The sequence below is a fragment of the Elgaria multicarinata genome, chromosome 21, assembly GCF_023053635.1.
Source record: "Elgaria multicarinata webbii isolate HBS135686 ecotype San Diego chromosome 21, rElgMul1.1.pri, whole genome shotgun sequence".
NCBI lineage: Eukaryota > Metazoa > Chordata > Lepidosauria > Squamata > Anguidae > Elgaria > Elgaria multicarinata.
The window spans coordinates 5,271,071-5,294,025 of record NC_086191.1 but is presented as its reverse complement, the minus strand read 5'-3'; the positions used below and the strand labels follow the sequence as shown (position 1 = coordinate 5,294,025).

General features: G+C 49.8%; 2 protein-coding genes across 5 annotated transcripts in view; one reads left to right on the top strand and one right to left on the bottom strand.

The window, feature by feature from the left end:
- SETDB1 (SET domain bifurcated histone lysine methyltransferase 1) overlaps window positions 1-11,220 on the top strand; it is a 35,516-nt gene extending 24,296 nt beyond the window's left edge. The window contains exons 16-22 of one of the 2 annotated variants that reach the window (XM_063146078.1): window positions 1,051-1,637; window positions 3,500-3,528; window positions 4,294-4,426; window positions 6,228-6,396; window positions 6,497-6,699; window positions 7,601-7,689; window positions 10,876-11,220. In XM_063146078.1, coding sequence (XP_063002148.1) covers window positions 1,051-1,637; window positions 3,500-3,528; window positions 4,294-4,426; window positions 6,228-6,396; window positions 6,497-6,699; window positions 7,601-7,689; window positions 10,876-10,993 — 1,328 coding nt within the window. In that variant the 3' untranslated portion in view covers window positions 10,994-11,220. Of the gene's footprint in view, window positions 1-1,050; window positions 1,638-3,499; window positions 3,529-4,293; window positions 4,427-6,224; window positions 6,397-6,496; window positions 6,700-7,600; window positions 7,690-10,875 lie in introns of both variants that reach the window. The other variant, XM_063146077.1, reaches the window with a different exon arrangement.
- Window positions 11,221-13,390: 2,170 nt separating this feature from the next.
- CERS2 (ceramide synthase 2) overlaps window positions 13,391-22,955 on the bottom strand; it is a 76,043-nt gene continuing 66,478 nt past the window's right edge. For all 3 annotated transcript variants that reach the window (XM_063145730.1, XM_063145731.1, XM_063145732.1), the window contains exons 7-11: window positions 22,726-22,818; window positions 20,833-20,961; window positions 19,037-19,143; window positions 17,013-17,166; window positions 13,391-15,623 (exon numbers count right to left, since the gene is read on the bottom strand). In XM_063145730.1, the coding sequence (XP_063001800.1) occupies window positions 15,471-15,623; window positions 17,013-17,166; window positions 19,037-19,143; window positions 20,833-20,961; window positions 22,726-22,818 (636 nt within the window). In that variant the 3' untranslated portion in view covers window positions 13,391-15,470. The remainder of the gene's footprint in view (window positions 15,624-17,012; window positions 17,167-19,036; window positions 19,144-20,832; window positions 20,962-22,725; window positions 22,819-22,955) is intronic.

The window sequence follows — 22,955 nt, the reverse complement described above, 5'->3', positions numbered from 1 at the left end:
CAACAGGTTAAAAGCACAAATACAAAATACAGTATAAAAAGCACAACCAGGATATAAAACCACGCAGCAAAATTGATATAAGATTAAAATACAGAGTTAAAACGGTGAAATTTTAATTTAAGTTAAAATTAAGTGTTAAAATACTGAGAGAATAAAAAGGTCTTCAGCTGGCGACTAGACGAATACAGTGTAGGCACCGGGCGGACCTCTCTGGGGAGCTCGTTCCACAGCCGGGGCGCCACAGCAGAGAAGGCCCTGCTCCTGGTAGCCACCTGCCTGACTTCCTTTGGCAGGGGCTCACGGAGAAGGACCCCTGAGGATGACCTTAGGGTCCGGGCAGGTACATATGGGAGGAGGCATTCCTTCAGATAGCCTGGCCCCCAGCCGTTTAGGGATTTGAATGTTAATACCAGCACTTTGAATCAGGCCCGGACCAGGACTGGCAGCCAATGAAGCTGGAAAAGGACTGGCGTGATGTGGTCTCGCCGGCCAGTCCCTGTTAGTAAACGGGCTGCCCTGTTTTGTACCAGCTGAAGCTTGCGGACCGTTTTCAAAGGCAGCCCCACGTATAATTGAGGGGAGACATGAGAGCACTCTTCAAATACTTAAAAGGTTGTCACACAGAAGAGGGCCAGGATCTCTTCTCGATCCTCCCAGAGTGCAGGACACGGAATAACGGGCTCAAAGGAAGCCAGATTCCAGCTGGACATCAGGAAAAACTTCTTGACTGTTAGAGCAGTGTGACAATGGAATCAGTTACCTAGGGAGGTTGTGGGCTCTCCCACCCTAGAGGCCTTCAAGAGGCAGCTGGACAAGCATCTGTCGGGGATGCTTTAGGGTGGATTCCTGCATTGAGCAGGGGGTTGGACTCGATGGCCTTGTAGGCCCCTTCCAACTCTGTTATTCTATGATTCTATGATAACGCACGATCATTTTCAGGGCCTTCAATGCTCCCCTCCACCAACTCCCGGGCTTCTCGTTCCTGCTCTGGGGTTTCCGAGCCTCCTCCAGCCCCCACTCCTCGTTTCTGTTGTTGTTTTGACCCTCCAGGGAAAATCCTGACGGACGACTTCGCCGACAAGGAGGGCCTGGAGATGGGCGACGAGTACTTCGCCAACCTGGACCACATCGAGAGCGTGGAGAACTCCAAGGAGGGCTACGAGAGCGAGGCCAAGTGCTCCTCGGACAGCAGCGGCGTCAACCTGAAGGACGAGGAGGACGAGAACACGGGCTCGGAGGAGCCCGAGGAGTCCAACGAGGACAGCTCGGACGACAACTTCTGCAAGGACGAGGACTTCAGCACCAGCTCCGTCTGGCGCAGCTACGCCACCCGCCGCCAGACCCGGGGCCAGCGGGAGAACGGCGTCTCGGAGACCGCCTCCAAGGACTCGGGCCTGGCCCGGCAGGTCAGCCACGAGGAGCCGGTTCCCTGCAAGCCCCCGCTCTCGGAGGAGACCTCCAAGAACAAGGTGGCCTCCTGGCTGAGCTCCAACACCATGTCCGACGGCTTCCAGGACAACGACAGCCGCTCGTCCTTCCGGCTGCATGAGCCGGCCAGGGCCGAGAGCGAGAGAGCCGGGCCGGCCGGCAAGGAGGAGTTTGGCCTGGAGGGGGACCTGAAGGCGAAGAAGAAAGAGGTGCGGTCCGGGCGAAGGGAGGCCCTCGGGAGGGGGGTGCGTTGAGGCAGGGGTGCAGAGGCCAAATCTGGCCCCTCCCAGGGGGTTCCAATCCGTCCGTCTGCGCTTACGTTGACACCTTACCCCCCAAACCGCTGTCCGTTGTGGGTTTTTTTTACATTTTTACGGTTTCAGTCTTTGTAAGAGCTTTGGTTCTTCATCGTGGTCTCTATGCATCACACATATGGGCTTTGCGCCTGCGCGGAGACCTGAACCGGAACCTTCTATAGCTCAGTGAAACGTTTTTGGCGGGAACCCCTCCACCACGCTACCGCGCATGTCCCTGGGGTTCCCGCCCTTACCTCAGTCCTTCGTCGTCCGCCATTGTGCCTACTTTAGAACGAACCTCTTAGCGTTTTCGCCTATTCTTTTTCAAAATTCTTCTTCTTTAAAGTTCTTCTTCTTAAATTTTTTTCGATCTTTTCTCTTCTTCTCTTACTAAAAAAAAAAAAGAGTTCGTTGTTAGTTAAATTCTCCTCAGCGACTTTCGGTCGCGGTCACCTGAGCTGCGTGGCAGTGAAGGCCCCGTTCCGAAAATGTGTTAAATGCGGGGCTAAGCTCCCTCCCACGAACGGGCATTCCTTGTGTGTTCTTTGATTGGGCGAAGGTCACAAGGGACAAGCCTGCCACCACTACCACCTTACCCCCCAAACCGCTGTCCGTTATTTTGGGGTTTTTTGGGCATTTTTACAGTTTCAGACTTCGTAAGAGCTTTGGTTCTTGGGCGGTGTGAAAACGTAATTAATGTAAAACGATCGTGTACAGGGCGACTTTGTTGAGGTATTTACTTTTTGGGGTAAAACCAAGTTGCAGAGTATCAGCGGTTCTTAACTATGAAACCAGCAAAGACCAAATTAACTTCAAGACAGAGACTATTTTGTTTGGTACAAAAATAAAGTATTTTACTGATAGATATAATGCAGTTATGGCAAGACAATGTGCACTTATATACTCACATTGATGGTCATAGATACAGCTAACAGCATTTTTCACAGCAGCAGAGAGAGAACATTTAATCTGGTTACAATGGTCCAAATCTCTCTTTATATACACTTCCCTGAACAAATGATGAAACCACTAATTGGCAATCATGAGAAAATTACACTTTTGCATCATCCCAGTTATTCAATAAAGTCCACCTGCAAACTTGACCTTTAAGCTGATTGACTTGTGCTGAGTCTTCAGTTCTTCCAGGCTTTGCAGACTTGTCCAGAAATATGGAAAAGTACAAAAACAGTCCATTCCAGGACTTCAACAGACTTGATTGTGCCGGCAACGTCCGTTTGCCTGGCTGAGTGCTCTATGTCTGGGTGGGAACGTGAAAGGGCGGAGGAAGACGAGGAAAAACGGGAACACAAAATGACGCCTGGCGTGGAGAGTGTGGATCGCGAGACATTTTCCTCCCTCTCCCATAATACTAGAACCCAACTGGGGCCGTCCCAATGAAGCTGATGGGTGGGAGATTCAGGACTTCTTCACGCAGCGCAGAGTTAAACTCTGGAACTCACTGCCACAAGATGTAGTGATGGCCACCCGTTTGGATGGCTTGAAAAGGGGGTTGGATAAATTCCTGGAGGAGGAGGCAATCCATGGCCACTAGCCCTGATGGTTGTGTTCTATCTCCAGTATCCGAGGCAGTAAGCCTGTGTGCACCAGTTGCTGGGGAACATGGGCGGGAGGGTGCTGTTGCACCCGTGTTCTGCTTTGTTGGTCCCTGGTCGACAGCTGTGAACAGAGTGCTGGACTAGACGGACCCTGGGTCTAATCCTGATCCATCAGGGCTCTTCTGATGTTCTTGTCATTTCTGTCTCTTCTTCCTACAGGAATCCGAAGACCAAGGCAAACCTACACTGTAAGTTGCTTCCTTCTAGCCTCCTCTTTTGATAAATGTAGGCCTAAATTATGCCACAGACAGAACTGAGTATTCTTTCTTTTGCTGGACGCAAAACCCACTTCAGGCTGCAAAGAGGATCTGTTTTGGATGCTTGGCCGTCTATTATTTATTAGTAATCAATGATTAATTATTAACTTTTATATACCGCCTTATCTGCTAAAAAGCCATCGCGTGCTTCAGAGAACTCCCCGCAAGTAAAAGATGAGCATATCAGGAGGAAAGGGTTTTGCTTTCCCCTGACATGCTCAGTTTCTCCATGCGGGGAGGGATATTATTATTATTATTATTATTATTATTATTATTATTATTATTATTATTATTATTATTTCTTGGTTGGCAGCATTCAGACATTTTTGGTTCATTTCAGTCAGGCTTGCTTAGAGGAACCGGAAGGTGGATCGGATTTTTTTTTTTTTTGCTACCCAAGTCACAAATGGCGCCCCAAATCCTCACAATGGGGCCATTTTAAGCCAAATTATTACGCTTATTTAAATATGACACCTTTGATCGCTACATGGTGTACTAGTAAACATTTTGAGAGTTCGCTTCTTTTCCTGTTGTCGCTGTTTTAAACCAGCGGTCTGTTTACATGGTTGTTCTGGCTTGCTGGCATCTCATAGCTAAGCAAGGCTCGGGCCGCAGTGCAGGGTGGGCGGCAAAGTGAAATGCCACGTGGCTAAACACCCCCCCAGCCCCGCCTCTTCCTGCTTGTCATTTCCCCAGAGCGTGCAACCTGAACAAGTTGTACGGCTACAACCCAAATCCGGTGATGCCCGAAGGAATCCGGCGGCCGCTCAGCAAAACTTCTATGCATCAGAACAGAAGACAGTCGGAGCAGCAACTGGGCCCTGCACACGTAAGCGAATCTCTGAAAGGCTCAAAGCGCGCCTGAGCCCCTAGGTCGGTTTTGTAAGCACCCGTTTAAACGCTGGATTGGAGGTGGGCGATTCTCTCTTCCTCCCCCTGCCCCAGGAAGGTGTTGCTGGGGTCCTCCCATGAAGCTGATGGGTGGGAGATTCGGGACAAATACAAGGAAGGGCTTCTTCGCACAGCGCAGAGTTAAATTATGGAACTCACTGCCACAAGATGTAGTGATGGCCACCAATCTGGATGGCTTTAAAAAGGGGGTTGGATAACTTCCTGGAAGAGGTGAAGGCTGTCCATGGCTACTAGCTCTGATGGCTGTGGGCTACCTCCAGGACCAGAGGCAGTAAGCCAGTGTGCACTAGTTGCTGGGGAACATGGGCGGGAGGGTGCTGTGTTGCAGCATGATCTGCTTTGTCGGTCCCCGGTTGACAGCTCTGCTGGTGAACCGAGTCCTGGACTAGATGGACCCTTGGTCCGATCCAGCATTAGGGCTCTTCTGATGTTCTTATGAACCCACCTATTTATTTATTTAATTCATTTAAAACATCTGTATCCCCCCCTATATCATTAGGATCTCAGGGTGAGGTACAGATAAAAGCATATAGTAAAAAACGATAAATATACACAGCTAGAAACAAATTAAACCTATGTCTGGTTTCAGAACATAGTGTTTTCTGAGTCCCCCAAGATAAAAATAAAAGGTCTTTCACTTGGGGTCTGATCCCGCATGACACTTATGTTCTTGTCATTTTGGGGCCACCAATTCAAAGGCCCTGTCTGCCTGCAGCAGCACACAGAGGCGGCCAGCTTTAGGACCCAGCAGGATAGATGCTGTTAGTAGGTGACTCCGCGGACAGGATGGGGGGTGTTCTACCGGTTCTGGATGGGATTGCACTCACCCTGAAGGAGCAGGTTCGTAGCTTGGGGGTTCTTTTAGACCCATCATTGTCACTTGAGGCTCAGGTGACCTCAGTGGCACGGAGTGCCTTCTACAAACCCTGGTTGGTGGCCCAGCTACGCCCCTATCTAGACAGGGATAACCTGGCTTCAGTTGTCCATGCTCTGGTAACCTCCAAGTTAGATTACTGCAATGCGCTCTACGTAGGGCTGCCTTTGAAGACGGTTCGGAAGCTGCAGCTCGTGCAAAATGCAGCGGCCAGATTGATTTCGGGAACCAGAAGGTTTGACCATATAACACCTGCTCTGGTCCGCTTGCACTGGCTGCCTGTATGTTTCCGAGCCCAATTCAAGGTGCTGGTTTTGACCTATAAAGCCTTACATGGCTTGGGACCACAATACCTGACGGAACGCCTCTCCCGACGTGAACATACCTGGTCACTACGTTCAACATCTAAGGTCCTCCTCCAGGTGCCTACTCCGAGAGAGGCTCGGAGTGTGGCAACAAGGGACAGGGCCTTTTCGGTGGTGGCTCCCAGACTATGGAACAAACTCCCTGATGAGGCTCGCCTGGCACCAACGCTGCTATCTTTCCAGCGCCAGGTGAAGACTTTCCTCTTTGCCCAGGCATATGGCGGCACATCTTAATCACCCACATGTTTAGTTTTTTTTTAATGGTTTTTAATGCTTTATGTGTGTATGTTCTGTGTTTTAGAATTTTAAATTTTGTATATTTGTTTTTATCTTAATTTTAGAATTTCTGTAAACCGCCCAGAGAGCCCTGGCTATGGGGGCGGTATATAAGTGCAATAAATAAATAAATAAATAAATAAATAAAATAAAGGCCTAGCTACTCGCAATGCATTGGATTCTCTTTTCCGTGTCTTCAGCAGGATGTACTCATGCTCTCCAGCAGCACTGACAGCGAGGGAGACAACGGGAGAGGCACGTCCGGGCAAGCCCCAGGCAACGCCAATGACAGCGACGACATCCAGACCATTTCTTCCGGGTCAGAGGAAGAGCCGGCGGCCGACGGGAAGAAGAACCCATCTTCCAGGCTAGGTGAGGAGGCGCCAGCTGCGTTCGGCGGTAGCCGTCGTGTTCCTTTCCAGCCGTGGCCGCATAGACCAACCATCCCTCTCTTCCCTTGCATGTTTGGCAGGGCCGGTGAAACGCCAAGTGGCTGTGAAGTCCACCCGGGGATTCGCCCTGAAGTCCACTCACGGCATCGCCATCAAGTCGACCAACCTGGCGTCCGGGGAAAACATGCCCGTCCGGAGGAACACGCGGCAGTTCTACGACGGCGAGGAGTCGTGCTACATCATCGACGCCAAGTTGGAAGGCAACCTGGGCCGCTACCTCAATGTAAGATGCCCTGCTTTGCCTGCAGGCCCAACTGGGATTCGGCTGGCTCGGTCGTCGCCTGGGATTTTGCCCTGATATAGAATCACGGAACAGTAGAGTTGGCCATCGAGTCCAGCCCCCTGCTCAAGGCAGGAATCCACCTTCAAGCATCCCTGACAGTTGGCTGTCCAGATGCCTTTTGAAGGCCTCTAGTGTGGGAGAGCCCACCACCTCCCTAGGTAATTGGTTCCATTCTCGTACTGCTCTAAGAGTCAGGTTGTTTTTCCTGAGGCTTTGTCGTACTGCTCTAACTGTCAGGCAGTTTTTCCTGATGTCCAGCCGGAATCTGGCTTCCTGTAACTTGAGCCCATGATTCCGTCTCCTGCACTCTGGGAGGATTGAGAAGAGATCCTGGCCAGGACTGAAAGAACTGGGCATGTTTAGTTTTGAGAAGGGAAGATTGAGGGGAGACATGATAGCACTCTTCAAATACGTGAAAGGTTGTCACACAGAGGAGGGCCAGGATCTCTTCTCGGTCATCCCAGAGTGCAGGACACGGAATAACGGACTCAAGTGACAGGAAGCCAGATTCCGTCTGGACATCAGGAAAAACTTCCTGATGGTTAGAGCAGTATGACAATGGAACCCATGACCGAGGGAAGTGGTGGGCTCTCCCACACTAGAGGCCTTCAAGATGCATGTGTCAGGGATGATTTAATGGGGATTCCTGCACTGAGCAGAGGGTTGGACTCGATGGCCTTATAGCCCCCTTCCAACTCTACTAATCTATGACTCCTTCATTGCCAGAGACTCAACGGTGATGCTAGGTTAATAAAACCATCGGCCCAGACGTTTTGCTTTTCAAACAAAACATTAAAAATCCGTTTTTAATCTGCATTCTTCTTTCCCGGTGTCCTTCCAGCATAGCTGTAGCCCGAACCTCTTTGTGCAAAACGTCTTTGTGGATACGCACGACCTCCGCTTCCCCTGGGTGGCCTTCTTCGCAAGCAAGTAAGTTTCTCCCCAAGAGTTCTCCCCACCGGATGGGATTCTCCTTTCTCCCATTCCTTTGCCTTCGATTTGAGTCTTGCCGCTTTCTCCAATGTCTTTCTCCGTCCCCTCTTTCCCCGGAACACCCCAAGTTCTCCCGCAGAAGATTCCGTAGGGAGAAAAAACACATGGGTTCAAAAACAACTGTTTCTTTAGTTGAAGCATATATATATTTCCCTCGCTCTTCAGCCAATAAAAGACTCCCCATTCAGCGTACAAAAGTCGACGCTAAGGCAGTTTCCGCCTTCTCCAGCTTACAAACTAAAAGTAAAGCCAACTCTGGCACTGTTCTTCATTACAAAGTTCAGCAGATCACGCAGCCGTCTCTAAGCACGTGGAAGGAATTCTCCTCCCGCCGTCCTCAGCACCCTTATCAGCCTGCCCCATTTCAAAATCAGTGAGGGCCCCCCCTCCTCATTTGCTCACCCCTGAGGGCTCTTAGGGAGATGAGAAGAAAGAGGGGCCTTTTTTGCAGCGGCCCCACGCCCCGCGGAATATGTTGGCATTGTCTTCAGCGAGGAGCCTGAGAACGTATTCCTTTACTCTGGCCTTTCCCCGACTCTGTTTTATTGGACTTGGCGGTAGCCGCATTGATATGGGGTAGGTTTCGTTTTTAGGCTGGCGTTTGTTTGTTTAGAATGTTGGCTGTTTCTCTTTTCACTGTTTTTATTATCGTATCGGTTTTAACTGAGTGTCTTTTACGGTTGTTTCCTTTGATTTAGCACCCGTACTGTTTTTTGTTAGGTGAAGTTTTATTGTTCCACGTCGCCTTGGGAGGCTTCCTGCCCTGAAAGGCAGCTAAGCAATGTTTTAAATGGATAATAAATTAATATATCACCTCCCTTCTCACGACCTCCATTGTCAGAGCGAGAGGTGGGTGAACAAGCGATGGCGAAGAGGAGAAGCGATTCCAGGGGGCCTCTGCTAGCAAGGCCCTGACCGTGCCAGCCACAGACACTGCCCCGAGTCCATTCTAGGGACACCGAAACTGGCATTCAGTTTCTAGCCTCTCCATTCCCCATAGGCAAACCTTTCACTTGGCCCATTACCTTACAATATGGGCCTGTTAGCCTTAAACAGTGTGCACTGAACTTTGGTCCCTCTTAAGAACATAAGAACATCAGACCAAGGGTTCATCTAATCCAGCACTCTGTTCATAGAATCATAGAATAGCAGAATTGGAAGGGGACTACAAGGCCATCGAGTCCAACCCCCTGCTCATTGCAGGACTCCACCCTAAAGCATCCCTGACAGATGGCTGTCCAGCTGCCTCTTGAAGGCTTCTAGTGTGGAAGAGCCCACAACCTCCCTAGGTCACTGGTTCCATGTACTGCTCTAACAGTCAGGAGGTTTTTCCTGATGTCCAGCCGGAATCTGGCTTCCTGTCACTTGAGCCTGTTATTCCGTGTCCTGCACTCTGGGAGGATTGAGAAGAGATCCTGGCCCTCCTCTGGGACAACCTTTTAAGTATTTGAAGAGTGCTATCATGTCTCCCCTCAATCTTCTTCTCCAGGCTAAACATGTCCAGTTCTTTAGTGGCCAATCAGCTGTCGACCAGGGACCAACAGAGCAGAACATGGTGTAATTGTACCCTCCCGCCCATGTTCCCCAGCAACTGGTGCACACAGGCTTACTGCCTCGAATACTGGAGATAACACACAACCATCAGGGCTAGTAGCCATGGATAGCGTTCGCCTTCAGGAATTTATCTAAAGCCATCCAAATGGGTGGCCATCACTACATCTTGTGGTAGCGAGTTCCATAATTTAACTCTCCGCTGTGTGAAGAAGTCCTTCCTTTTATTTGTCCTGGATCTCCCCCCAATCATCTCCATGGGATATGACCCCTTTGGGTTCTAGTATTTTGAGAGAGGGAGAAAAATGTCTCCCTGTCCACATTCTCCACACCAGGCATCATTTCGTACACTTTCATCAGGTCACCCATTAGCCTCCTTTTTTTCAACCCCAGCTGTTTTAGCCTTATAGGGAAGATGTTCCAGCCCTTTGATCATTTTAGTTGCCCTTTTGTGCTTTTTGTCCAGTTTATTCCAATCTGGCCCTCTAGGAGTCCGCCGAAGGCCACGCCCCTTCCCCTAATCCCGCCCCTTTCCCCAGATTACTGGTTATTCAGTGTTTCCACAGTGGTCTCCCCAATCGAAACGACTATAACATCTCCTCTAAGGCTCAGAGTCCGGCAGGAAGAACTTTCAGCAGAAATATGCTGGTGTTTCTGGTATTTTGTCCCCGTCCCTTTGGAACCCTGCCCATCCCTGGAATGCGTCTCCAAAATGGAATTTGTCTCTTGGGCTGAAAGAAATTAAACAGCCCTGAGTTCGAGGTTCAAGCGCATTTTGCCTTGAGCTCATGAAACCTTAGAGCGCTGCCTGGTACAGACTTGATGGTATATTATATATTAGGGCTATGCTCCGATTCGGATCGCGAATCTGGAGCGGAGCGACTCGATCCGCCTCTGGCAAAGGCAGATCCGAATCGGGTTGGCGGAAACTGCGGATCGAGGCGAAGCGGTTTGCCTCCATCCGGAGCTCCGAATGCAGGTAAGTGGAGGAGGAGGGAGGCTTACCTGGCTCCGCCGCTGCAGTCCGTGTGGTGACGGCGGCGGAGCCAGGTAAGGGGGGCTTATTCATCCCCCCTTCCCCACTTACCTGCCTCCGCCACCTGCCACAGAGGCAAGTAAGTAGGGAAGTGGGGGCAAAATCTCAATCCGTCCCTCCAGATCTCGCTCCGCAGAGTGGGGGAGAGTCGGATCGACCTGAAGCAGTTTGGGCCCGATCCGAAAGTTCCGGATTGGGCCACGAAGCGGTTCGGTTTTTTTTTTTCCCCATGCACAGCCCTATTGTATATGGCATCCCCATTCTAAGGACGCTCAACTCCTGGGGAATGCTTGTTTTTTATGAGCCGTTCATGTGAAGAAGTCCTTCCTTTTATTTGTCCTGGATCTCCCCCTAATCAGCTTCATGGTATGACTCCAGTTGGGTTCTGTAGAGGGAGAAAAACGTCCCCCCCCCCGAGCCACATTCTCCCTCTCGTGCATAATTTTGTAGATCTTCGCTTCAAAGCCGTGCTTCGTTTCCTCTCGAGTCCTCCTGCACCCTGGCTGCATGTAACCGCGTCTCCGCTTCCCTCGCAGGAGGATCCGGGCCGGCACCGAGCTCACGTGGGACTACAACTACGAGGTCGGAAGCGTGGAAGGCAAGGAGCTGCTGTGTTGCTGTGGTGCCATTGAGTGCCGTGGCCGCCTCTTGTAAGGTTTTCGTGGGTCTGTTTTGTTCATTTCCGGCACGTGGGTCTTTTCTCCCCCGGAGAGATTGGGGGGGGGGAACCCTCGCCCCAGAAGGACACTCCGCGAACCCCCGCGCCTCTCATTTTACGTTTCGGTTGTCGTCTGCCTCACCATTGTTTCGGTTTCACACCGTTTCGGACGGGTTTGTGCTGTGTGTGCGTGTTTGTAAAGGACTCCTCCCTCCCTTCCATTATTGTAAAGCAATAAAAACGTACGTTGCGTCTTGATTTAAAAAACACACACCCAGTTTTGCATTTGTTCACAACCACCTCAGCGTGAAAAAAAACATAGATATCAAAATACGCACGTGGGCCGTGGGGGAACTTCCGTGTCAATTCTGTCTTCTTTTTTCCCCTAAGGGGTGGGTTGGGGTGGGGGGGAGAATAAACCGTGCTTTCACTGCGGCTGCAAAATACTTTTTTGGGACCCGGCTGCAGAAATCACAGCCGCTGGACCCAACGCTCTGATGATCTCCGCTCTCAAACGGGAGAGAACGTGAGCAGGAGGTGCTTTGCTCCGCGCGATGTGTGGCATCCGGTTTGGGGGCGGGACTCAGCCTGCATCTCTCCCATTATGGTGGGGGAGGTAATTGTGTCAGCAGGTGGAGACGTACCTGCCCATCCACCTGCAATGGGCCTGTTGGGAGGTGGTAATGTGCTCTTACCTTTAAAAGGCACTCTTCAAACACTTAAAAGGTTGTCACACAGAGGAGGGCCAGGATCTCTTCTCGATCCTCCCAGAGTGCAGGACACGGAATAATGGGCTCAAGTGACAGGAATCCAGATTCCGGCTGGACATCAGGAAAAACGTCCTGACTGTTAAAGCAGTATGGAACCCATGACCTAGGGAGGTGGTGGGCTCTCCCACAGTAGAGACCTTCAAGAGGCAGCTGGACAGCCGTCTGTCAGGGATGCTTTAAGGTGGATTCCTGCATGGAGTAGGGGGTTGGACTTGATGGCCTTAGAGGCCCCTTCCAACTCTGTGATTCTATGAAAGTTCCGTAGTCCTGCTTTACAGTCTTTCCCCCACCCCAAGAAGAGGGCTGCTCTCATCCTACCCCAGGGATGGAACTCTTTGCTACCCACTGATGTGTGGGGACGGGGGATTTGTTTTTGCTGGGAGAGGCTTAGCACACACATACACAGAGTGAGTTCTAAACCATCCCTATGTCTGGAGCCTTCGAAAGGCAGCACTTTTATTTCTTCTCCCCCTTTTGCTCCTGGGGCAGAAGCCATGTTGGGAGAGGAGGTCAGACAGCGCTTGCTGCTGCTCTCTTGCTGCCATCCGTGGGCAGGGTGGAAAAATTTTGTCACCTGCACTCACTAGAGTTGTTGATCCTGGTCCAGCCTGAGGACTGAATTCCCTTTTGGACAGGGTGTTGGGAAGGGTGGGGTGGGGTTGCCTTCCTATGACGGGTGGAGCCCAAATACCAGCCTGTTTCAGCTTAAAGTTCTTCCTCCAGAAATCAAGCCTTAGAGGCATTTGAGCCTTGGGAATGAATCCGAATCGCTTCAGCTCCGCCCGCGTGGATTCCCCTGCATTGCTTTGGGAAATCCCAATGGGGGCATTTTGCAAAAATAAAAATGAAAAAAGGTACCCTAAGAGGCTACCTGAAACGAAGTCTGTGGTTTGTGCTTCTTAACTCAGGACTCAGGTGGAAAGTAGCCGTCCCTCCCAGGGAGTCTTTTCCCTCTTCCCAAAGCGACCACGGATCAGCCAGGGTGGCACAGTGGCTAAAGTGTCAGACTGGGAGTCGGGAGATCCGGGTTCGAGTCCCCACACGGCCATGGAAACCCACTGGGTGACTTCGGGCCAGTCACAGCCTCTCAGCCCAACCTACCTCACAGGGTTGTTGTTGTGAGGATAAAAATGGGGAGGAGGAGGATTATGTACGCCGCCTTGGGTTCCTTGGAGGAAAAAAAGGTGGGATATAAATGTAATAAATAAATTAAATAAATAAACCAGGGCGTGGATAGGCAACAGGCTCGTAGAATCTGCTTTGCTTGTGACTAGAGATTCACGAAGGGAAGCCTGGTGCGAAAGTGGTACGCTTAGAATTAAGCCGTTGCAAACCCCAGAACCTGTTTAAACTCCCAGAACTGAACGGAACACACATTCCTTCCCCACAGAAGTCTGCTCTCTTCATTCTGCCGTTGTGCGGTTCTATACCTGTAAGTCAGAAATCCTGGCGAATGCCTGGAGGCACCCAGAGATCATCTAGAAGAGCCAGCTTAAACCCAACAGCCGTACTCCCCAGTGATATTGGCCTGCCTTTCAGGGCTGTTGTAGAAATCGGCACAAAGCGATATGGGAGAAGTTACATGAGACGTCTTAAGAATGAGCAACTCAGAACACACTTGCGTGGTTTTGTGTATGTGTTTTTTTTTTTACAGATGTTTATTAGTTTTATTTAGGTTTTAATATATTTAATTTTTCTTTTTTAAAAAACACGTTTTGGTCTGAAGGTAGGCAAATGGTCCTTTTGGGAATCCCCTCCCCCTCCCCCCCCCCCCCCGGTTGGGCTAGGCTGGGGGGGAAAAATAAATCGCCGCTTGATCCTACATGTAGATCCAATATTCCTTCCAATTCTTTCGGGGTTTTTTGTTCTGCTGGGCCCCTTTGTCTGAAATCCGTCTGCTTTGGTACTTGGAAAAATCCTATCTAATAAATTAAAAAGAATTGTGTCCTCAAAGGGCGGGTAGCCAAAGTTCTGGGCGTCCTGGTTTTTGTTTAAACAGGGTGAGCAAAGGGAGCGTACGTGAAAAGTGAGGAAAGTATTAATTTACAAGGCAAATGGGAGAGGGGTAGTAGTGTGCATTGAGTAAGTTCTATACAGAAGGATGTGCAGTTCGAAAACAAAACAAAAAAAGTTACCAGCGTCAGTTTTACCGTTCATTGGCATCATTGGCCTCTCCCTTTGTTTGCTGTAGTAACTCCCCCCGCAAGGGGGGACAGCTGTACCTCATATGTTCTCTAAAAAAAAGAGGGGGGCAACTCACCCAATGTGCTCGCCACGCCTTAAGCCACCCACGTCTCTCGAATTCAATATTTCCGTAATTGGAAACGACCTACGGACGCCGCGTGGCAAGGCGGCGAAGCCAAAAAGAAAATGAAAAACCCGGGGTGCGCGTGCGTGCGGCGAAGGGACACACCTCGTGCGCTTGTTGGGTGTGTGTGTGTGTGTGTGTTTCGGTGCAGCGAATAAGACGCCGACGATCTTTGCGGAAAGGGATGCGCTGTGGCTTTGACCGTACCGCTCGGAAAGACAAGAGGGACGCACAGAAGGGGAGAGAAAGATGCCGGCGTGAAAACGGACTGCGTTCCGAGTCCGGCAGCGCTAGATTTGCGGCCACTCCGAATGTATAGGGCTTTCACCTTATTTCTCGCCATTGGGGGTTGTCGGCCAAAACATCTGGAAAGGCGTGAGCTGCCCACCCGTGCTAGACGCCTGTGCAAGCACACCGCCTGCTCCCCAAATGTTGCAGCATTAACGGACAGAACACCGTAAGCAGAGCTAGTGCAGAATACAGATTAACGGGGACTGGGGTCCTATCCCACGCCTCCTCCCTTTCTACCCATCTATACATGAGACACTCGGATATATCAGGGCGACGTGTCCTCTCCAGCGGGGCGGGTGATGGGACACGGGCGCAGGACTCTTCGAAGGAGATCTTCGAGGGAACCCGGAAAGCAGGAAGAAATCGGCATTGCAGCCAACCATAAATCGAAGACCTTTGGCACAGGAGGAAGAAGCCTCGATGAGGACTGGCGCCTTGACGATGGAAACGCCGAAGTGTCGTTCCTAACACGGGGTTATTCGTTCCGTTGGAGAGAGCGTGCGTGGTGGCGGTGGCGTCTCCCCGCAGCTTCTTGGAAGTTGACGAATGTGTGATTTTGGAAATCGGGGGAGGAAAAAGAGAAACTCCCAAGTTCAGTTTTGCTTCCCAACTTAGTTTTAAGGCAGTTTGGTGATAGGCCGGGGGGTGGGGGGGGTGGGGGAGGACAAGGCCATCGGTTACCCCGTCTCCCAACTCTTCTTGCAAAGAGAAAGGGGGGAATGAAACAATAACAGTTTGCCAACTTTCCACCGTTACAGCTTCGGTCAGGAGAAGAGGCCTTTTTGAAGGGTGGGGAGCGCGCGCTGTTTTCGTCAGTAAAACGGGAACGATGGCAGGAGTTTCAGAGTCAACCGTGAAGCGGAGCCGTCGATTCGATTCAGCCGGCATTGAAAGAAAGGGGCTTAACCGGTCGAGAAAGGACAGGATCGCACGGGCTTGCGATGGAAATTTCGGAGCTCTCCCGGGAGAAAGTTTTTGGTTTGGCCTCAAAAACGCCCCCCCCCCCAAAAAAAAACCAAAACCAAAAACCAGACACGGTCGGTGCCTCTCACGACAGGCGAGCTGGAACCGGAGAGGGATGAAGACAAAAGAGGGGGAGGAAAATCATTTGGATTTCCGATGGTTATTGTTCAAGACGAGGTGCCCGTTGCTAAGGGGGCCGTTCTTCGTGACGGAAACGGCGGCGGCTGCCGCCTTCTGCTCGTCGTCTTCGGAATTGTCGGTCTCGTCTCTGTCGCTCCGCTCATCATCTACTGACTGTTGGGATTCAGAAGAGATTAAAAAAAGAGAGAACAATAAATGAATCATGGTGAGAAACGTGGCTTTCATTGTGGTGGCCCCCTGGATTTATTTATTTAAAACATTTCTATCCCACCCTATATCATTAAGATCTCGGGGCGGCATACAGAACCCTCTTTCCGACCAGCTGTCGACCAGGGACCTACAAGCAGGACACAGGTGCAACAGCACCCTCCCGCCCATGTTCCCCAGCAACTGGTGTATACAGGCTTACCGCCTCTGATCCTGGAGGCAGCACATAGCCATCAGGGCTAGTAGCCATGGATAGCCTTCCCATCCTCCAGGAATTTATCCAACTCCCTTTTCAAGCCATGCAAGTGGGTGGCCATCTCACTACATCTTGTGGAAGTGAGTTCCATAGTTTCACTCTGCGCTGTGTGAATCTGTCCTGAATCTCCCCCCAGTCAGCTTCATGGGATGAGCCCTTTGGGTTCTAGTATTATGGGAGACGGAGTAAAATGCCTCCCTCTCCACATCCTCCAAACCAGGCATCATTTTGTCCACCTCTATCATGCCTCCTCTTAGCCTCCCTTTTTCCCAAGCTGAACAATCCCAGCTCTTGTAACCTTCCCTCATAGGGGAGATGCTCCAGCCCTTTTCTGCACTTTTCCTAGCTCTATTTTGTTGTTTATTCGTTCAGTCGCTTCCGACTCTTCGTGACTTCATGGACCAGCCCACGCCAGAGCTTTCTGTCGGCCGTCGCCACCCCTAGCTCCCCCAAGGTCAAGTCTGTCACCTCCAGAATATCATCCATCCATCTTGCCCTTAGTCGGCCCCTCTTCCTTTTGCCTTCCACTTTCCCCAGCATCAGCCTCTTCTCCAGGGTATCCTGTCTTCTCATTATGTGGCCAAAGTACTTCAGTTTTGCCTTTAATACCCTTCCCTCCAGTGAGCAGTCTGGCTTTATTTCCTGGAGTATGGACCGGTTTGATCTTCTTGCAGTCCAAGGCACTCTCAGAATTTTCCTCCAACACCATAGCTCTATAATGACTAGCAAACACTGGCTTACTGCCTCTGATACTGAAGGTTGCACTTCGCCATACCAGGGCTCCACAGATCGCCTCCTCCTCCAGGAATTTATCCAACCCCCTTTTCAAGCCATCCAAATTGGGGGCCATCACCATGTCTTGTGGAGGTGAGTTCCATAGTTTAACTGTGCTCTGTGTGAAGAAGAATGGTCTTGGGAGAGAATCCACAACCCTCATAGATTCCCTGGCCTAACTTTGCCTTTTTAATGCAGGGCCCTCTGCTCTCCGCTTTGGGCGAAATTGAACTTTGGGAGAAAGTTCCGTTTTTTTAGTGGCAAACAACACACAACCCAAGGAAAGAAAGATAAACCAAGCTTGCCTTTCCAGTTATGAATTTGTGGGCCATACGAATAATGAAATACGCCCAAAAAACGTGCAGACTTTGGAGGACAATCATCATGGAATTGAAGAAGTAGTAGCCGAAGAAAGGCGGATAAACGTCTAAGGGATCAATTATTGTGCAACGTAGAATCCTAGGAGACAAAAAAAAGAGAAATTACGTCGAGGTCTTTGGGACGGAGAGTTTTCTTGTTTTACAGATTGCACAAACAGAACCTGCATCTTTAAATAGCCTGACAGGCAGAAGTTCAACAGGCAAGTTAAAAGAGAGAACGCCCAAAAAGTACGGTCCATTTTTGCATATCTTATCACCCACAGAGGAAGGAATACCTTTACACAGGGCAGGTTAAAATAAAAATTTACGTTCATTTTATTTTTTTAAGGGGAGGGGGAAATCTGTTACCTGATTGACAAGGGCACCTTTGTCAATCAAAATTAGGGGCAGGTGGACAAGCACGCTGATAAGCTTCGAGGGGAAAATCTGAGAACATTTCGCCTCGTTGGCCTCCCTGAATGGAAGCATCTTGATTTTTGCTCCGGAGAAAACAAGCATTTTTAAAACGCGCATTCCCCCCCAATGAAAGCGGGGGACACATTTTAAAAATGTGCGTTTTTTCCTAAGCGAAAAATGCATTTTCCCCCCCCCCCCCATGGGAAATATGGATTTGTCATGTGCTTTCAGAAGTTGAAGAAATGAAAAGTTCCATGGAGTTGCATTCCTGCTCACATTCAGGGTTGCCCAGGGGACACGTTTGCATGATTTGCAAATAGGAACTAAACTCTTGCACGTTCCTAATCAAAATGCTTTTTAATCCATTAATCTAGTAGATTAAACCAGCACCAGGTAGGCAAAGGCTGGATTAAAAACGCTACATGCCCTAATGATAAGAAATTAAAGAAAGAGAGAATGTAAGAACATCAGAAGAGCCCTGAGGCTGGATCAGACCAAGGGTCTATCTAGTCCAGCACTCTGTTCACACAGGGGCCAACCAGCTGTCGACCAGGGACCATCAAAGCAGGACATGGTGCAACAGCACCCTCCCGCCCATGTTCCCCAGCAATGGGTGCACACAGGCTTCCTGACTTAGATAATGGAGGTAGCACGTGCCATGGATAGCCTTCTCCTCCAGGAATTTCTCCAACCCCCTTTTAAAGCCATCCAAATTGGTGGCCATCACCACATCTTGTGGCAGTGAGTTCCATGGTTTAACTCTGCGCTCTGTGAAGACGTCCTTCCTTTTATCTGTCCCGAATCTCCCACTAATCAGGAAGAATCAGGCCTGAAGAGGAGAAGGAATGGGATTTTAAATCCGTAGCAGAAATACAACATTTCAGGGTCGTGTTTAATTTTGCACATCTAATTCCCCTCCCCACCAAATGTTATATGGGATTCCACTGATAAGTTCTTGGGTTTGGAAATTTTATTTTAAGGGACTTACGTTCCCCTAAAAAATATTACAGAGGGTTGCACTGAGGTTTCCTTGAGTCTGTACATTTTATTCTCATTTCCTTGATTGCATTTCTGTACCGCCCAATTACAGAAGTTCTCGGGGCCGTTTACAAAGATAAAAAACCTTAAAAAGACGCTATACCTGATATAAAAAACATTTACGGTACAAACATATAAATAGATGGCATGTGGAGAGGGACACAGATGTAGCAGAACACTTTAAAACAATCAACAATAAGAAAAATCCCGATTAAGAAAAACCCTCATCATATGAGAAAGAGGAAGGTCTTATCCTGGCACTAAAAAGAAATCAATGCTGGTGCCAGGCGGGGCCTCATTGGGGAGATCGTTCCACAATTGAGGGGCCACCACTGAAAAGGCCCCGTGGGTTGTTGCCACCGGGCCTTCCTTGGAGGAGGCACCTGGAAGAGGGTCTTAGATGGTGAACGTAGCGTACGAGGTTCAGACCACGTTCATCAACTTATCTTCTTATGAGAGGTACTCTGCCAGGTATTTCCTTCCCTGCCCAAGAAAAACAGCAATAAAATTCTCACCAGAATGGAAAGATGATAAGCCGGGTAATGATAAAGACAACAGCAAACACAATGAAGATGTAATCACAAGTGTTCTTCCAGCCGGCGTAGTTAAACATCTTCGCCGACTGCCGAGACAGAAAGGAAAACAATTTTCACACACGGTCTGGCATGGGCATTTCTTCAGATCAGCCTTTCTTCTCCAAACTGACGCCCTCCAGTGGTACTGGACTACAAATCTTAAAATCCCCAGCAAGCAGGCCACTTTGGATGGGTGGCGGGTAGAACTTCTTTCATTCCCAATGGTGGAGACCCTTTCGGGGAAGTTCTCAGCGGGGCTAAAGGTAAGTGAGGGTTGGGACAAAAAGTACCCCCCTTTTAGCTTAAAACTTGAGCCCGTTATTCCGCGTCCTGCACTCTGGGAGGATCGAGAAGAGATCCTGGCCCTCCTCTGTGTGACAACCTTTCAAGTGTTTGAAGAGTGCTCTCATGTCTTCAAATACTTGTTGCCGAAAAGGCAGCTAAGCTATATTTTAAACGGGTAATAAATTAATATATCTATCAACCCTCTTCTCACCACCTCCGTTGTCAGAGCGAGAGGTGGGTGAACAAGCGATGGCGCTGAGGAGAAGTGATTCCAGGGGGCCTCTGCTAGCAAGGCCCTGACCATGCCGGCCACAGACACTGCCCCGAGTCCATTCTAGGGACACCGAAACTGGCATTCAGTTTCTAGCCTCTCCATTCTCCATAGGCAGACCTTTCACCTGTCCCATTACCTTACAATACGGGCCTGTTAGCCTTAAACAGCGTGCACTTGATCCCTGAACTTTGGTCCCTCTTAAGAACATAAGAACATCAGACCAAGGGTTCATCTAGTACAGCACTCTGTTCATAGAATCATAGAGTTGGAAGGGGCCTCTAAGGCCATCGAGTCCAACCCCCTGCTCAATGCAGGAATCCACCCTAAAGCATCCCTCACAGATGGCTGTCTAGCTGCCTCTTGAAGGCCTCTAGGGTGGGAGAGCCCACAACCTCCCTAGGTAACTGGCTCCATTGTCATACTGCTCTAACAGTCAGGAAGTTTTTCCTGATGTCCAGCCGGAATCTGGCTTCCTTTAACTTGAGCCCGTTATTCCGTGTCCTGCACTCTGGGAGGATCGAGAAGAGATCCTGGCCCTCCTCTGTGTGACAACCTTTGAAGTATTTGAAGAGTGCTATCATGTCTCCCCTCGATCTTCTCTTCTCCAGGCTAAACATGCCCAGTTCTTTCAGTCTCTCTTCATAGGGCTTTGTTTCCATAATAAATGGTTAAGAAGGGTACCGGGGTTTCAGGGAGCTGGATTGGATCCCAGGTCCAAAGTACTGCACCCTTGTTTTAGATAAATGTTATAAAAGCCTAACATGCTAACTCTACACAGAAGAGCATCTACTGAGAAAGCTTTCACCAAGATACCAAGGAAATTGTGCTCATATCGACAGGAATGCACAAACATTGCTAGATCTACAGTCTCATCTGCCACCAACGCCTGACCTGCATTGTACCCGACCAAAGGAAAACACGTGTTTGCAACGGTGGCGTCTGGCCACTGCCGGAAAATATCCCTTCTCCGTTCCCCCGTTTCGAAATACGTCCCGAAACGACAGAGATTTCGTTTGGGGGCAAACGAGACTCTTTCAAAACCTTTCGCCTTCGGTTGGCGAAGACGCCGCAGTCCGATGTGACTGTAGAGTTGCGCAAAGCGTCACGCGTCGTTTTGTGTTCGGAAAGGCCTCGCCGGGGTGACCCCGTTGAGTGCCAGAAAGGGACAATCCCTCACCTCCAGCAGGTGATCCGACGCATCGTGCAAGGCCATGATGAGAGTCCCCGCACGGATGTAGTTGGTGAACCAGGAGAAACTGATCAAGATAATGGTGGCCACATGGTGGATCACTTGCTCCTTGAAGTCCTGTCCAAAACGAAAAGGAATGAACAGGCACGCGTAAGAATTGGAAGAGGAAGACTTTGGCTCAGTTCAGACGACACGTTAGTCAACGCAGTGTGAAAACGGCACTCAACGGTTGAGTTTCTAAAGGGGTGCTCCCAACACAACATGTTCAGACTCCACCGTTGTGTGACTGTGGGCTACCGTGGAGTTGAGTAAAATCCTTTGCGACGTTGATTGATAGTTCCTCTGCCCTCTCTCCTCCTCTAGTTTTCCCGATGGTATCCCGTCAGCCATTACTGCAAAAAAAAAAAAAAACCCCAATCCCGGCGGCTCTCCGAGAGTGTTACTCCCTCGTTTCACCGCTCTTGCCAGGGAACTCTGTAGGCAGTGAGAAAAGTCAACGCAACGCAACGGAGCACAGCCGGCTGTGCAGGAACTCTTCTCTGCACAACAGTGAGGGTTTTCCAAAAAACTCCGCCATTGCGTGGAGTTTTCCTGTTCAACAACACGTTCCTCAACAGTGGGGTAAAAACTCCGCCGTGGAGTTCTAAAACCACTGTTAAGAAACATGTTAGAAACATAGAATCATAGAATCACAGAGTTGGAAGGGGCCTATAAGGCCATCGAGTCCAACCCCCTGCTCAATGCAGGAATCCACCCTAAAGCATCCCTCACAGATGGTTGTCCAGCTGCCTCTTGAAGGCCTCTAGTGTGGGAGAGCCCACCACCTCCCTAGGTCACTGGTTCCATTGTTGTACCGCTCTAACAGTCAGGAAGTTTTTCCTGATGTCCAGCCGGAATCTGGCTTCCTGTCACTTGAGCCTGTTATTCCGTGTCCTGCACTCTGGGAGGATCAAGAAGAGATCCTGGCCCTCCTCTGTGTGACAACCTTTCAAGTGTTTGAAGAGTGCTGTCATGTCTCCCCTCAATCTTCTCTTCTCCAGGCTAAACAGGCCCAGTTCTTTCAGTCTCTCTTCATAGGGCTTTGTTTCCAGACCCCTGATCATCCTGGTTGCCCTCCTCTGAACCCTCTCCAGCTTAACTGCATCCTTCTTGAAGTGTGGTGCCCAGAACTGGACTCAATACTCAAGAACCCTTCGACGAACACTCTCCCTGAATCCAAATATGAAACCAGACCTCATTCTCATAGAATCGCAGAGTTCGAAGGGACCTACAAGGCCATCAAGTCCAACCCTCTGCTCAATGCAGGAATCCATCCTAAAGCATCCCTGACAGATGGTTGTCCAGCTGCCTCTTGAAGGCCTCTAGTGTGGGAGAGCCCACTACCTCCCTAGGTCACTGGTTCCATTGCCGTCCTGCTCTAACAGTCAGGAAATTTTTCCTGTTGTCTGAACTGAGCCTCTATCTGCCTCGCTGTGCCTCCTGTTATCTCTGTGACCCAACATAAAGGCAGTGATGCTTCTGCGTGCCATTTTCCTACCGACGGAGAAAAGCTAAAATGGGCTGGAAAAGCTAAAATCGGTCTTTCCCCCATCTTTCCCTGCATGGCCACGCCCAGCACAAGGAGTTTGCTTTTCGTTGTAACACCTTCGTCTGATGAAGCACTCTGGAGAACCTAAAAGCTTGCACACTTTTACGCAATTTCAGTCCGTCCTAATAAAGGTATTTCCCAACAGTGGATTTTGGACATTGTGTTTTTAACATGGCAGAGTCCCTAACTGCCATGGTCAGGTGCTTAAAGCCAGCAGTAAGTTTGCCAGTGCAAACGCAGGACAGATCCGGTCGTGAACGAAACGCCCCACACTCTCAAAAAAATCAACTCACTTTCCGCTTCACATCCGAGGCGATCCTGAACAGAAGAGACCAGTAGAAAGACAGCTCGATTATGTAATACCAGTACTGGGATGGTAACAAGACCTGGAGAAGAGCAAAATATCTGGGTTCAGCTGAAAGCGTGTTTGCAAACAACACATAAAAATGATTTGGGTGTGTGTTTGAGAGTATGCGTTTCGGATGCCCGTAATCTGAAAACAGAAAGAGTCCAAATTGGCCTC